Raw genomic sequence first — 15,187 nt, forward strand, 5'->3', positions numbered from 1 at the left:
CTCAAGAAGCTGTACCCGATCATTAACCGTCGGTCGAAAGCATCGCTGAAGAACAAGCTGGCAGTGTACAAGATGGTGGTGGCTCCGATGCTGCTGTACGGTTCCCCGGTCTGGCAGGGGTGTGCCATGACCCACCGGAAGAAGCTGCAGGTGATCCAGAACAAGTTCCTGCGACTGATTCTGAACCAGCCCTGGAGAACAAGGTCCTCTGACCTCCATCGGCTCGCTAGCATCGAACCTGTCGACGCGAGGCTGGCTTCACTGGCCGAGAAGCATCGGAACAGGGCGTTGGTGTCGGAGCACGGGTCAATCCGCGGATTGTATCCCTGAGTGAGTGTGGTTGGATGTGTGAGAGTGTGTTAGTTTTAAGACAGCGTGCTTTTTAATTAAGCTAGGTAGGATATTTTAATAATTTAACATTCGGCAAATTTTTTTGCACCATGTAAACTAGAGAAATCTTGAGCATTCCGGTTCATTTTGAGCACCACAACGCACCTAAGACTGAAAAGCAAAATTTGCTGAATCCCTTTATATGTAAAAATTCCCTGGACTGGCGACAAAATAAAACAAATTTTATTTAACGTAAAAAAAAAAAAAAAAACGCAAAAACCTCTTCATTCTATCCGGACTACCGACGAGTGAAGGTCGAACCGCGGAGCAGCAGCAGCAGCAGCAGTACCAGCAGAGGAGAGCAGCAGAGAAGAAGAGCAACACCAGCAGAGGAGAGCAGCAGAGAAGAAGAGCAACTACAGCAGAGGAGAGCAGCAGAGAAGAAGAGCAACTGCAGCAGAGGAGAGCAGCAGAGAAGAAGAGCAACTCCAAGTGTTCTTCACTCTCGTTCGGGCCAACAAGGAAGAAAAGTCAAAGCTGAAAAACAGCCGGAAGTGTCCCGGATCAGTCGCGGATTGCATTGTAAATCTGCCGGCACACCGCTTATGAATTCAAACGGCCCTTTTCAGGGCCAACAACACAATCACGAAAGAGTTATTCTTCAAATCTAAAATTGTTTTTGTGAAGGGGAGGTGGAAATGCACTTACTAATGAGAAGCAAAATTGGCTCAAAATGGGTAAATGTTTCTAATTCCTTTAATTTACATTTGATTTTGCTGCTCGTCATTTACTGTAACAAACACACAGACACACAAACACAGTAAAATTTGCAAGCCCACACACACACACACACACTGTCTCATCTACCGCATTTTATCTAAATTTTAAAACAAATCCATGACTGATTTCGGTCGCCTGAAGAATGTGGACTGAGAAAGAATAAAATTATAAAATATTTGACAATTTTTTGCCTTGGCTCAATTTTGCACACAATCAAAGCTCTTGGAAATTCTTTCCTTGCAAGTGGCAGGCAAAATTGTTTGCATTTGACGACAAAAAGCAAATTTAGCATTTTAATTGGAAGACCTAAAAAACCCTTTCGTCAGATATTTGGTGGCCCTAAAAAGGGCCAATTAATTACAAATTTGCCTTTCGCGTGCGACTAGCACATCGCCCAAGCAAAACGACGAGTGGCGAGACAAAATCACCTCACCTAATGGATGCTCGCAGATTGAAACCGAGTCTCTGCAAAGCACTAATACTTATGCGCCCGAATTGGGGACGTATGAACCTCCTACGTCAATCGAGACTCCACCCTCCAGCGCAAAATCTGGCTCGCGCGAAAGTATAAAAGAAAAATCCCAGCGCAGAAGCCTCTTCATTCTATCCGGACTACCGACGAGTGAAGGTCGAACCGCGGAGCAGCAGCAGCAGCAACACCGACAGAGAAGAAGAGCAGCACCAGCAGAGCAGAGGGGAAGAGCAGCACCAGCAGAGGAGAGAAGAAGAGCACCGCTTATAAAATCAAACGGCCCTTTTCAGGGCCAACAAAACCCTCACGAAAGAGTGATTCTTCAATTTCAAAATGAATCGCCTGCCAAAAGGCCACATGGTCGATTTGTGTGTGTGTGTGTGTGTGTGTGTGTGTGTGTGTGTGTGTGTGTGTGTGTGTGTGTGTGTGATTGTGTGTGAGGGAGAGAGATGGGGGTAGAGAGAGAGGGAGGGAGAGAAAGAGAGGGAGAGAGTATATTTTTGTGCAACTATATAAGAAATATCGCCCGCAAAACTGCATACACTTTGCTCTTGGCATTCAGCTAGTGAGGATGTCACGACACCTGGCGGCGAAATACCTTGCGAGTCATCGCAAGCGGAAGCGTGAGGAGAGAGAGAAGGAGAACAGAGTGGTGGCGCCACTGAGGCAAGCTGAGGAGACGATTGCTGATCGTGATGAGGAGGGAGAGCAGGAGATGGAGAAGGAGGAGAGAGAGCAGGAGATGGAGGAGGAAGAGGAGATCAAGGCACCGAAACCGCGGAGGCCTGCCACGACGAGCGCTGAGCGCGTCAGGGAATTCCGCCAGCGGAAGAAACTGAAAGCGCAAGAGGAGGCCGAGCGAGGAGGTACAGTAGCGGCCGGTAACCCAGCAGCAACTGTGAATTTGGAGCCGATGCCCGGCCCGAGCACGGGGCCAGTACGGTTCTACCCACGACCTGACCCGGTACAGATTCCGTCGGGTTCTGGAAGGGGCACGTTCCAGGCCGATTCCGAGACATTTCTTGGTGAGTTTTTAGCAAAATGTGATAAACTACAGAACAAAGATTTGCTTTAATTTTATTGTCTATTCTTTTAAGACAAGATAACGCCAAACTGTGAAACTATAACCAAGATTTTTAACTTTCGCTAAATTCAACAAAATTTTACAACTTAGCAATATAATGCTGATCATGTTTGAAAATTTTCACATTGCATGCACAATTTGTGTTCTTGAAATGAATTTTCTCTGTATAAAGCGGATGTTTTAACGTATGAATATGAATTTAGTTGGCAGAATAATTTAATTTTGTTCTTAAAACAACACACAGTTAATATAACCAATAAATAATCTGTTTTAGAGTTTTAGCATAAGATAGGCATTTGTTCTACGCACTGTCAAACTTTGAATTTTGGGTTTAATATTATACAATCAAAAGCAACTATTTAGATCTTCCTGTATCTTACAGGAATCGTACCGACTCGTTCCGCTCTGAACGAGTCCTCTCAGGTATCAGTACCCAATAGTCAGGGTAAGTCTGGGTAACTTAGGGAGGTCTTTCAATATTATCCCCAATTGTTTAATGTTTTGTAGAGACGGGTACGACTGCCACAGCTGGTGGCAAGCCAGATTGCGCGAAGGCCGACATTGCTTTTCACAAAAAGTTTACCGACAACAAACTGGGTGATTATTGAAATGTTTGTGAACGCATCTGGTTCAGCAATGACCAGGGAAGGTATTTGCCGATGGGCCTCCAAAAAGCTTTTTAAATTTATTTTCTTCCAGTTAAGGAATTTACTATAATCATGTATGGAGCACTTGTAGATATTTTACTAATGAACAACTTTGTAGAACATTGTTTTGTTCTAAACTGAATGCTGTTGACATTAGAGCGTAAACAAAAATCCCCTCACCATCGCGAGTGAGGGACGCCGATGGAGGCATTTTTAGACATTGTTTACGCTCTAGTGTCAACAGCATTCACTTTGGAACAAAACAATGTTCTACAAAATTGTTCGTTTGTTCAAAATCTACAATTGCTTCATACATCATTATAGTGAATTCTGTAACTGGAAGGTAATAAATCAAACGAGGGCTTCGCGATGGTTTTTTGCCATTTGCCTACCCTGGCAATGACTTGAGGTCCATCACAAGCGATGGCGGGAGAGTGTTGGTCGAGGCAGGCCACTTTGAGTCAGTCGCGGGATTCAAGGTGTGCCAGACCTGCCACAACTCTCTGAGGAATGGAAAAGTACCCACTTTGTCCACATCGAACGGATTTACCTACCCGGAGAAGCCAGCGAACCTTCCACCACTGGATCCGATCACCGAGCGGTTGATTGCGCCAAGGCTGCCGTTCATGCAAATTCGTCGGCTCAGTCATGCGCGAGGTGAAAATTGTTTATCAACTTTGAATTTTGTAGTTGGTAACGTGCTTTGAAATTTTAGGAAGCTACACAATCATCGGGCAGATCATAAATGTCCCTGTTGATGTCAACGAGATGGTTCGGATGCTTCCGCGTCAATTGGAGGATGATTACGCCTTTAATGTTTGCATTAAAAAGCAATTGATCCACAAGTCTAACTACCTGCAGGGATATGTCAAGAAGTCTGTCGTTAAAGCATGGCTTCGCTATCTTATCAACACTCCGTTGTATAAGCGCGAAGGTATCGTTTTGGATGAAAGCCTCATAGAACCAGATGTACCAGAAGGTACTGACGGTGAGGAAATGGTTGAGCTGGAAGTATCGGAAGTCGTGGATGTCCCAAGAGATGTCCCAAGAATTCCTCAGCAGAACGACCAAATTGCACTTGACGTACTCGAAACTGAAGCGGAATTGTTCACAGGACAGCAACAGACCGTCTTATGGAACGAGGACATGAGTCTTAATATTGCTCCTGGTCAGAACCGAATGCCGACTTCCATCGTGTACGATCAGTATGCAGAAGAGCTTTCTTTTCCCGGAATCTACCAAGGAAAAATACGATCGTACAGGAAAGGGGTTCGCGTTACTCCTTACGATAAGGCTACCAGTGAAACTAGACGACGTGACCGGCGTGGAGCAAAGCCGACTCACATCCTGTACATGGGTGTTAAGATCATGCGTCTTCGGGTTCACGATGGAGTTTCGAGCTCCTTTAGGGTCCAAGGTACGAACAATGTGACCCGTGCTCAACTCAGTGACCCGCAGTTCATGCAGAGCCTTATCGAGAGGAACTTCGCGTGGCTGAAATCGATTCCGAACTCGGCATTGTACTGGCAGATACGGGAGAAAGATTTGTTCGCCATGATTCGACAGCTGGGAAAGCCAACGGTTTTCTTGACTATGAGTGCTAACGAGACTCACTGGCCCGAACTGCTGAAGATACTGTACAAGCTCTCGGATCAAGAGAACAGGATCGACTTGACAGAACCGATGGAGCAACTAACAGCACTTCAAAGAGCAGTATTGGTTAGTGAAGATCCAGTCACGTGCTGCCTCTATTTCAACAAGCTGATCGAAGTCATCCTCTTGATCTTGGGTTCGAAAACTCATAGTCCGTTCGGGAAGTACTACGTCGTCGATTACTTCAAACGGATTGAGTTCCAGCATCGCGGTAGTCCCCACTGCCATGCAGTGCTTTGGCTCGCCAACGATCCCAAGGAACCTGCTTCCGAGCACATGCCTGCTACTCTGGAACTGATCAACACCATCACTTCCATTAGATTCGAGGACCTTCCCACGCAGACGGCTACTAAGCAGGTTCATCGTTGCACGTTCACTTGCACAAAGCGAGGGGAAAAGCGCTGTCGGTTCAATATACCGTACTGGCCCATGAAGGAACAACGGGTCCTGCTTCCTCTTAAGGCTGACGACAGTCGTCGCAAAGAGTTGAAGAAACGCGCTGAGGAAATGCGTGATGTCCTGGCAACAATGGTATTCGATACGATTGAGGACTATCTGGCCCACTGCGAGTGTACATACGAGTACTACCTGGATGTAGTTCGTGCATCGCTGAAACAGCCTACGGTCTTCTACAAGCGCTCGATGGATGAAAAGGAACTGCGAACGAATCCGTTCAACGCATGGATTGCGGACAAGCTGCGTTCGAACATGGATCTCCAGTTTATTGTTGACGAAAAGAAACTTTGCCACTACCTGGTAGAGTACGTCAACAAGTCCAATCGTGGTGTTAGTGGATTGCACCGAGAGCTGATCCTCATGCAAGAGCAGAACCCCGAGATGGACTACGGCGAGATGCTGAAGAAGATCAGCCTGAAGATGCTTGGAGCCGTGGAGATGTGCGCTCAGGAAGCAGCCTGGTTCCTACTGCGATTGCCGATGTCCGAGGCAAGTAAGAAAGTTGAGTTCATTCCAACTGCGTGGCCCCAAGACCGGACAAGAAGCAGGAAGCACTTCAAGACCATGGATGCAGAAGGAGTTGGCGATGACTCGACAGATGTGTGGAACAAGAACATCATCGAGAAGTACGAAGAGCGTGAAGGCCTGGAAGACGTCTGCTTGGCTGAGTTCGTAGCTTGGTATTCTCAGGAAAGAGGTAAAAACAGCTACAAGAAAAGGACACAGCCAAGGGTGCTGCGTTGGCGCGGATTCGGTATGAGCGAGCTTACTGAGTATAAGCGCGAATCTGTTCTCCTGTTTCTGCCATTTCGTAATGAGGTGGTGGATGTTCTCGACCACAATAAGTTCCTCCAGTTGTACGATTTGCATGAGGAACAACTCTTGGCAAAGCGTAAGGAATACGACTGTGAGTTGAATATGGAGCAAACGGTCGAGGAGTATCTGCGCACTATTGCGAACTTGGAGGATGGAGCGGAGAACAACGCAGCAACCGAAAAGCACGACGAGCTGGTGCGGACAGTCATCATGCAGCCGAATAATGATGACTTTGAGCTGCTGCCCACAAGAGGTTTAAGATCTGTCATCAAGCAACGCACAAACGTGTTGTCGAAGGAGGCATATTGTGAGATGATGCGAGCTACGAATGCAGAGCAACGGGCATTGATTCTGCACGTAATCCATCTGATGCATTGCTACGAAGAGCACGAGCCGCTGCAGGTTTTCTTGACCGGTCCGGCAGGAAGCGGCAAAACCTTCGTATTGCGTGCGCTTATGGAAACGATCAATCGGTACAGCCAAACTCACAACTCCCGCGACAACGCGTATGTAGCTTCAGCTTCGACTGGAAAAGCAGCCAGCGCAATTGGTGGAACCACCCTGCACCACGCTTACCACATCACCATGTCTCGCCAGGCAACGAAGATGAATTTCGAAACGCTCCAGATGTACAGGAACGAGATGCAGAATATCAAGTTTCACATCATCGATGAGGTCAGCATGGTTGGCGCCCACACCCTGAATACCGCACACATACGCCTCCAGGATGTTTACATGATCTATGATGTTCCATATGGAGGTGTGAATGTGTTGGTGAGTGGAGATGTGATGCAGTTGCCCCCAGTCAATGCTCGCGCCGTGTTCAAGCCTCCGTCTAACACCATATGTGGCGCTGTGGTGTGGCAATCGTTGATGTTTCACGAGCTCAAACGGGTTATGCGTCAGGCGGATAAGCAGTTTTCGGACATTCTTACCAAGATTGGTAATGGGCTGAAACTGACCGCCGATGAAACCAAACTGATCGAGAGCCGTTTCTTCACAAAAGAGGATCTGAGCAAGGAGGACACTAGCGGGGCGGTACGACTGTTCCATCGGAACATTGACGTAACCAGCTACAACAACGAAGCGCTGAGAAACATTGACGGGCTAGATTACACAGCAGACGACACCTTTGTGGGATACAAGACTGCAGAGCAACTGGCAACTGCTCGTATCAAACTCTACAAGATGAGTCTGGCTGAAACGGCAGGTTTGCAGTATACAACTAAGTTCTGTCCTGGAATGCCTTACATGGTCACCACAAATGTCAATGTGGAAGATGGCATAGTGAATGGTGCAATTGGGGACTTGATGTATGTCGAAGAGGGCGTTGATGACTCAGAGGATCGCATCATGAGACTTTGGATCAAATTTGAAAACGCGCAGATCGGGATCATTGCGAGGAAAGAGGTGGAGCCTATGATACGCACACGACCCGACATCTTGCAGTCAGATTGGACTCCAATCGTGAAGCGATCCGCAAACATCGATCTGGGTAACCGCATTAAATGCAAGCGCATACAGTTCCCGGTTGTACCAGCTAATGCCCTTACCATACACAAATCTCAAGGTGGAACCTTTGATAAGATTGTGTACGACTATGATAAGTCCCAGGATCAGCAAATGGTGTACGTCGGTTTATCACGTGTGAAGTCGCTGCAGGGCCTCTTTTTGACCAACTCAAAGGGAGACTTCAAGTTCCACCATGCGAAAGGCTGTGACAGCCCAAAAATGCGAGAACTGCGTAACGAGTACAAGCGTTTGCAGAATAACCGTTTGCGCACCATTGTGGACGAAGTGGGTGAGGTCTTAGAGAGCAGCGGACCTGCCACCACGTTGATGACCATCAACGTACAGAGTTTGAGAGCTCACAAGTTGGATATAACCACCGATCCCATACTTCCCAAGGTTCACTTTCTAGCACTGAGTGAGACGTGGCTGGATGACCACTCCTCAGAGGAAATAGAAGGGTTTACCTGTATCATCCAATCGAAGCGGGTTGGTGTGCGATCGGGAGGTGTTGCAATCTACCAGAATACGACCGATCCGGATACTACCTTGGCAGTCCCTCATACGCTTGAAGTGGTGGGCAACGAACGCGACCAAGAATTCGGCAAGGCAGAAAAGTACGGAGATATTTGTGCAGCAAAGGTGATGGTGATGGGTACTGAAGTACTGCTGGTATCAGTATACATCTCCCCAGGAACCACGACGAAGCAGAAAATATGGTTCCTTGCTCGCAATTTGATTCGTACTGCCTATGTGGATACGCCAATGGTGGTTACCGGAGACTTCAATCTTGACATCACCAAGCAGGATAGTGCAGACTTTGTGGGTTATATGCGAGAACATTTCATGCTGAGTTTGTGCAATGATACGAAGAAGACGACCACACTTGGTGGTACAGCTCTTGACCTTACGTTCACAAAGAACATGACGGCGGAGGTCACGCGGTACATTGCATATTTCTCTTATCATCGGCCGATGTTGTCTCTCCTAAGACCAGCAGCATCCGAACCATCTCAGGCGATCTGAACAGCTGTCCTCTGCGCATGACTGATTGCGCACAACTATAACCTGGATTTGACTACAACCTGGATTCGACTACAACAACTACAACCTGGATTTGACAACAGCATCTACACCAACAGAAGACAAAAATGAAACCGAAGAAGAAAATTTATTGTTAAATTCTAACCTCACTGACACTAACACACACTCACAATGAACTGTTCATTTATTAGATTAAGGTCAAATTGAATTCATTGTTACTATTGAGACATTGACACAACTACATAACCTCCTTCCCCTTACAATAATACACAAACACATAGGGATCCAATGAAATGTACATAATAGGTTAAGCTGAAGTGAACAGTGCATACTTTAAAACTAAGTTATGTTACACTTAAATCCCCCCCCCCTCCTTTCCCACCACCCAATGATATTTCTCCCATTGATTAAATATTTAAACTCTCACACACATACAATCACACATACACGTAAACATATACACACATACATACGAATTCACATAAATAACACCTCTACTAATTTCAACAAATCTACCGATCGAGATCTTTGCAGAGATCATCCATTTATTTTCAGATTTAAACCCACTATAACGATGACGATTGACAGGAAGGACGAGCGACAGGAAGGACGAATGACAGGAAGGACGAACATCCCAAAAACACCACAGACGACAGCCCCAGGATCACCACTAATCAAATTTTCTTTTCAGGGCACTCAAAACAAACGGTCCTTTTCAGGACCACCAAATATCTCACGAAAGAGTTACTCATCGCAAATCAAACCAAAGCAAACTAATGAAATGCAACACAAAAAGAACAATCTGGAATTAATCTATTACTTTATTTCGTTCCAGATTAACTATTCATACTTCCGTAAGGAAATTAGCGGACGGATATCTCACGACTGGCAGATTTTGAATCAATTCTAGTTCTGCTCTCAGAATTTCATATACATCTGGTCTATTCAGGACTATTGCACCGGAAATCACGAAAGAGTGATTCTTAAACAAATAATTGTTTATAAATAAATAAAATCCAACATTAAATCCCCCTTTCTGAATTTCATAAAATTATTCAATGGACTAAACATGAAGGAATGCAAATCATAATTCTTAAAACTTTTCATATACGTTTGTGTCCGAAGTTCTTCGTCATTATGGTTATGCCTGTAGCATTACCACTGCACCTTTTTTTAATAGGAATTTACAATTATTCCTTCCTTAAAGAAGTCAAACAAAAAAATTGATCATGTTGCATTAAAAAAAATCGTTTGATCCTAAGTATAAATTACATCGTTATTAACCTTGCTTTAATAATCACTGTAAAAGCTTTATCTTTTGTGAGCTGAAAGCACAAAAACGTTACATGCAAAATGACACTTTGGTACATTGAAATTGCATTAAATTCGGCATGCAACGGTATTCGAATCACAAACCTTCATTGACATGAGTTTGATGAGCAGTTGTGCCATCAATTTAAACGGAACCTTCACCGTGACAGGATGTACCATTTCGACTGGTTGGAGGATCAAGTCCGAGAATTTCCCCTCTTGTACAGAAAACCTTCACCCCGGAAGAAGAGCCAGCCTGCTCCAACGGTCGTCCACAAAGAGCTCAGTTCCGCAAAAAAACTAACAAAAATCCGTTCCGGACTGAAAGATCTATTCATGGAGTTTTGCCGTCACAGCACGATCCACGGCATCAGCCACATTGGATCGCGCCATCGAACGCTCTTCGAGAAGTTCTGGTGGGTGGCGGTGTTTATGCTGTCGATGTACGGCTGTGGAAAGCTGATCGACGGGATGTACCGCAAGTGGGATGAAAATCCCGTGATTGTAACGTTTGACGAGAAGGTCACCCCAGTTTGGGCGATCCCGTTTCCGGCCGTGACGATCTGCTCGGAGACGAAGGTCGTACGGAGCAAGGTGAACTTTACAGAGCTGTTTCTACGATTTGCTTACGGTGAAGGAGTGAAGTTGAATAAGACGGAGTTGGATCTTCTGCTGGCAACGCTGCAACTTTGTGACGAGTGGTTCTTCACAAGGCCAGAGTATGACCACAAGTATGATAACTACAAGACAAGTGAAAGTATCGTAAATATCCTTCATCAAATTTCCCTGACACCGAACGATACCATGTACCATTGCTGGGAGAACGGTGTCCCGTGCAAGCTATCATTCACAGAGTCAATCACTGAGGAGGGAATCTGCATGACCTTCAACGGGTTGAAGTCTGATGAAATGTTCCGCACGAAGTTCTTACATTCGGATTACGAGTATCGACTGGAAACGAAGAGTGGAGCACACTGGAGTTTGGAAGACGGTTATGCCGCTGGTTCTGATGTATTCAGCTATCCATTCAGAGGCATGGGATCGGGATTTCAAGCTGGTATGTACGTACAACTGATGAGCACAAAGAGTGATCTGGAATACCACTGCCGGGAAAGCCAAGGCTTCAAGGTGCTACTGCACTCTCCTGTAGATTACCCACAGGTCTCCACCAAGTTCATTCGAGTTACGCTGGGTCGAGACATTGCCGTGGCCGTCAAGCCGCAGATCATCAGCACGGAAGAAGCTCTTCATGATTATGAGCCAGATCGTCGGCAGTGCTTGTTTAACCGCGAACGGCAGCTTAAGTTCTTCAGAGTGTACTCCCAATCAAACTGTGAGTTGGAATGTCTTACCAACTTCACCCTGGTGAGTTGTGGTTGCGTACCGTACTGGATGCCCAGATCGAACCAAACTCGATGCTGTGAAACGTACGAACTGAAGTGCGTTCTTACAGCTCAAAAGAATCTTATGCTGCTTAACGCCCAAACTCAAATCCAGCAACAACCGGACAATAACAACAGCTGCGACTGTCTTCCGGCGTGCAACTCGATTCATTATGATGCCGAAATAACTCAATCGATATTCAATTTCAAGGAGACAATGAAGCTACGACTCGGACCTGCGAACATCTCTTACGAGGATATTGTTGAGAAGTATACGTCAGTCTCAACTGAATGAACCTGTTAACATTTCTTAAATTATTTCAGCAAAATTCTCTCAAAATTGGAGATCTACTTCAAGGACGTCCAGTTCATCACTTCAAAGCGAACGGAGATGTACGGCTTGACCGACTTCATCGCTAGCTGTGGCGGAATTCTTGGACTTTGCATGGGCGTCAGCCTACTTAGCTTGGTTGAGCTGCTGTACTTCATGACGATTCGACCAATTATGCTGATCAAGAATACTATGCGGCGTAAGGTGAAGATCGTACAGGTTGAGAGTTTTCAATAAATTGTATTTGTGTGATGAATAAAGGATTTTCTTTTCTTTAAATATTAATGTCTATTCAGATTCAGCAAACAAGCAACTCACATCACTGTTTTATTAATTGCTAAGCAAATTTCAATAATACAAGCATACAAAGTTCTAACCATAGCAACACTTCTTACCCGGGCCGACAACTTGCACGACCTTCTGCTGGCGCTGCACGGTCCTCTTGACGAGCATAAACGGCCGGATCGTGCTAAAGTACAGCAACTCCACCAGACTCAGCAAGCTGACGCCCATGCACAGTCCGAGTATTCCGCCACAGCTGGCGACAAAGTCCGTCAAGCCGTACATCTCCGTGCGCTTCGATGTGATGAACTGGACGTCCTTGAAGTAGACCTCCAATTTGGAGAGCAGTTTGCTGAAAAGTCGGTGGATTAGTAGAGAATCGACACGATTGTCAAGGTCATACTTATCAACAATGTCCTGGTAGGTGATGTTGATCGGTCCTAGACGTAGCTTAATCGTCTCCTTAAAATTGAACATGGTTTGGGTAATTTCTGCATCGTACTGAATTGAGTTACACGCTGGTAGACAGTCGCATTTAATCCGTTTGTCCGACTGATGTTGGATTTGATTTTGGGCGTTCAGTAGCATTAGCTTTTGTTGAGCTCCCAGAGCACAGCGAATTTCATACGTTTCACAAAACCGAGTTTGGCTTGACCTGGGCATCCAGTACGGTACGCAACCACAAAGCAGTAGGGTAAAGTTTGTGAGGCACTCCAGCTCACAGTTTGGTTGGGAATACACACGAAAGAACTTGAGCTGACGTTCCCGGTTGAAGTAGCACTGGCGACGAACGGGCTCATAGTCATAGAGAGCTGGTTCCGTGCTGATGATCTGAGGCTTGACGGCCACTGCAATGTCTCGGTTAAGTGTTACTCGGATAAACTTGGAGGCCACCTGCGGGTAATCGCTAGGAGCGTGCAACAAAACTTTAAACCCTTGGCTCTCGCGACAATGATACTCCAGGTCGTTTTTGGTAGTCATCAGATGGACTTTGATTCCAGCTTGATATCCCGACCCCAGCACTCTGTACGGATAGGAGCTAAGATTTGCTGCACTTGAGTATCCTCGCTCAAGAGTCCAATTTTCGCTGACTTTAGTTTCCGATAGATATTCGTAGTCCGAGTGCAAATGATCTTTGTGAAACATTTCTTCAGAGCTCAACCCGTTGAAGGTCATACAGATCCCTTCCTCGGTAATTGTTTCTGAAAATAGTGGTTTGCACAGAACGTTGTGCAATCGACAGTGGTATATGATATCGTCCAATCTTAGAGATATTCGCTGAAGAGTATTAACGATACTCCCGCTAAGATTAAAATACTCGTAGATACGATCGTATTCTGGTCTCGAGAAAAACCACTCGTTGCAAAGCTGAAGCGACGCCAGAAGAATGTTCAACTCTGTCCGGTTTAGTCCTTGGCGATCTCCATGTGCATACCTCAAAAACAGATCCGTAAAATTAACCAGATTCTTCTGAATCTTCGTCTCTGGACAGATCGTTATCGCCGGAAACGGAATGTTCCAGACGGGCGTGGCCTTCTCGTCAAACGCCACTAAAACCGGATTTTCATCCCACTTCCGGTACATGTCGTCGATCAGCTTTGCACAGCCGTACATTGACAGCAAGAACACGAAAGCCCACCAGAACTTCTCAAACAGTGAGCGTTGACGCGAACCAATGTGGCTGATGCCGTGGATCGTGCTGTGGCGGCAAAACTCCATGAACAGATCCTGCAGTCCGGAGCGGATTTTGCTCCACTTGCTGACGGGTTGGATTTCTTTGCTTTGCAGTATTACTGGACTCACTGCAAGCTTCTGCGTTGGGGTAAATTTTCTGTACAGCAGTGGAAACTCGCGGATATGATCGGATTGGTACATCTTGTCATGTTAGAAGCTCGTCCAAGACTAATTGAGTGCTGACCTATGAGTTGACATTGGCCATCGCAAGGCAGATGTTACGTGAGAATTTTTACGATAATTGGTGTTGCATAAAACTATCAATTAGTGCATCGTATAGCGTGAGCTGGAAAATTCATGTAAATTAGACGTTCTGTTTTTAATGGTGTCCGCATCAATTTTATATATTTGGTGGTTTAAACAGTGTCATCACTTTGCCTGTAATTAAACTTGGAAAATCATGCAAATATTGTCCTACGGTTTTTTTTTGTAACTATAATATCATGTCTTCCCCTCTGCAGTTTTTGAAAGCAGAAAAAAATAATACCACCATTTATTTGTCATAAGCTAGTTGCGTTTAAATATAGACTAGGACATAAACAAAATATATGCATACCTGATTTAATTTACGATTTTGCTTTTGAATATAAAATATACAATGTTTAGAATGTTGAAAAAATAACATTCTTGGTTCTTCGTTTTGATATTCTTTGAAACAAATCGTTCTTGACCACAGATCGATAAAAGACGTGAAAATTTTGGAACAAAATATATTTTTATGAATTTATTCATATGTTGCAAATTTGATGATTGCATAACTGTAATGATTTGCATTTTGCGTTACTTTTTGTTTCAAAATATCTAAAATCAGGTTTGAAATTATTTTTGTTGCCTCCCCCTTTCGACCTTGACCAGAGTCTAGAGACAAAAACTTTTAATGAAATTTGTATTTATTTTTTCTCGATGTATAACTTTTTTGACATTGAAAATTGGATTTAAATTGAATCACTAATTTGAAAGGTTAAAAATTAAGGACCTACAAATTGAAAGTTGAAGAACGTTTAAAACTTAAAGTGTAAAACTAAGAGAACTCAAAAAATGAAACAAAAATGATTATTTTTTTCATTTATTGTTCTTAGATCTTAAAAAACACATTTTTTTACACAGGGAAAAAAACGGGAAAAGTTTGAGAGTTTGATACCGCCAGGAGAAAACCGGAAAAAACTCTAGAGTTTGACTGACGAATCTGGAAAATTTTATGAGTTGATTAGACAATTCAGAAAACACTTTCTAAACGAATCTTGCCTAAAAAATAAGCCTAAACATTAGCTACTTCAGTCTTCATTTTGTTATATTTTTTAAATGTTACGTTGCTAATAAGTTCTAACATTATACGAATTTTTGTGTCAGGTAGAT

General features: G+C 44.6%; 4 protein-coding genes across 4 annotated transcripts in view; 3 read left to right on the forward strand and 1 right to left on the reverse strand.

The window, feature by feature from the left end:
• LOC120432544 (uncharacterized) overlaps window positions 1-15,187 on the forward strand; it is a 658,780-nt gene that overhangs the window by 190,036 nt on the left and 453,557 nt on the right. The gene's annotated exons all lie outside the window — the stretch shown is intronic.
• Window positions 2,154-9,576, forward strand: LOC120432566 (uncharacterized). The gene is made up of 5 exons (XM_039597793.2): window positions 2,154-2,607; window positions 3,049-3,111; window positions 3,174-3,263; window positions 3,674-3,970; window positions 4,029-9,576. The coding sequence occupies exons 1-5, from the start codon at window positions 2,154-2,156 to the stop codon at window positions 8,771-8,773; spliced, it is 5,649 nt and encodes a 1,882-aa protein (XP_039453727.1). The 3' UTR covers window positions 8,774-9,576.
• LOC120432567 (pickpocket protein 28-like) lies at window positions 10,274-12,052 on the forward strand. The gene is made up of 2 exons (XM_039597794.1): window positions 10,274-11,754; window positions 11,809-12,052. The coding sequence occupies exons 1-2, from the start codon at window positions 10,274-10,276 to the stop codon at window positions 12,050-12,052; spliced, it is 1,725 nt and encodes a 574-aa protein (XP_039453728.1).
• LOC120432535 (pickpocket protein 28-like) lies at window positions 12,113-13,983 on the reverse strand. The gene is made up of 2 exons (XM_039597759.2): window positions 12,501-13,983; window positions 12,113-12,449 (listed from the first exon to the last, which is right to left on the reverse strand). The coding sequence occupies exons 1-2, from the start codon at window positions 13,970-13,972 to the stop codon at window positions 12,188-12,190; spliced, it is 1,734 nt and encodes a 577-aa protein (XP_039453693.1). The 5' UTR covers window positions 13,973-13,983; the 3' UTR covers window positions 12,113-12,187.

The sequence above is a fragment of the Culex pipiens genome, chromosome 2 (assembly GCF_016801865.2).
Source record: "Culex pipiens pallens isolate TS chromosome 2, TS_CPP_V2, whole genome shotgun sequence".
NCBI lineage: Eukaryota > Metazoa > Arthropoda > Insecta > Diptera > Culicidae > Culex > Culex pipiens.

Coding starts and splice junctions, on each gene's coding strand:
- LOC120432566 (XM_039597793.2), top strand. CDS start 2,154: ATGTCACGACACCTGGCGGCGAAATACCTTGCGAGTCATCGCAAGCGG. Junction 2,608..3,048: donor CGATTCCGAGACATTTCTTG/GTGAGTTTTTAG, acceptor TGTATCTTACAG/GAATCGTACCGACTCGTTCC. Junction 3,971..4,028: donor TCGGCTCAGTCATGCGCGAG/GTGAAAATTGTT, acceptor TTGAAATTTTAG/GAAGCTACACAATCATCGGG.
- LOC120432567 (XM_039597794.1), top strand. CDS start 10,274: ATGTACCATTTCGACTGGTTGGAGGATCAAGTCCGAGAATTTCCCCTC. Junction 11,755..11,808: donor TACGAGGATATTGTTGAGAA/GTATACGTCAGT, acceptor AAATTATTTCAG/CAAAATTCTCTCAAAATTGG.
- LOC120432535 (XM_039597759.2), bottom strand. CDS start 13,972: ATGTACCAATCCGATCATATCCGCGAGTTTCCACTGCTGTACAGAAAA. Junction 12,450..12,500: donor TACCAGGACATTGTTGATAA/GTATGACCTTGA, acceptor CCGACTTTTCAG/CAAACTGCTCTCCAAATTGG.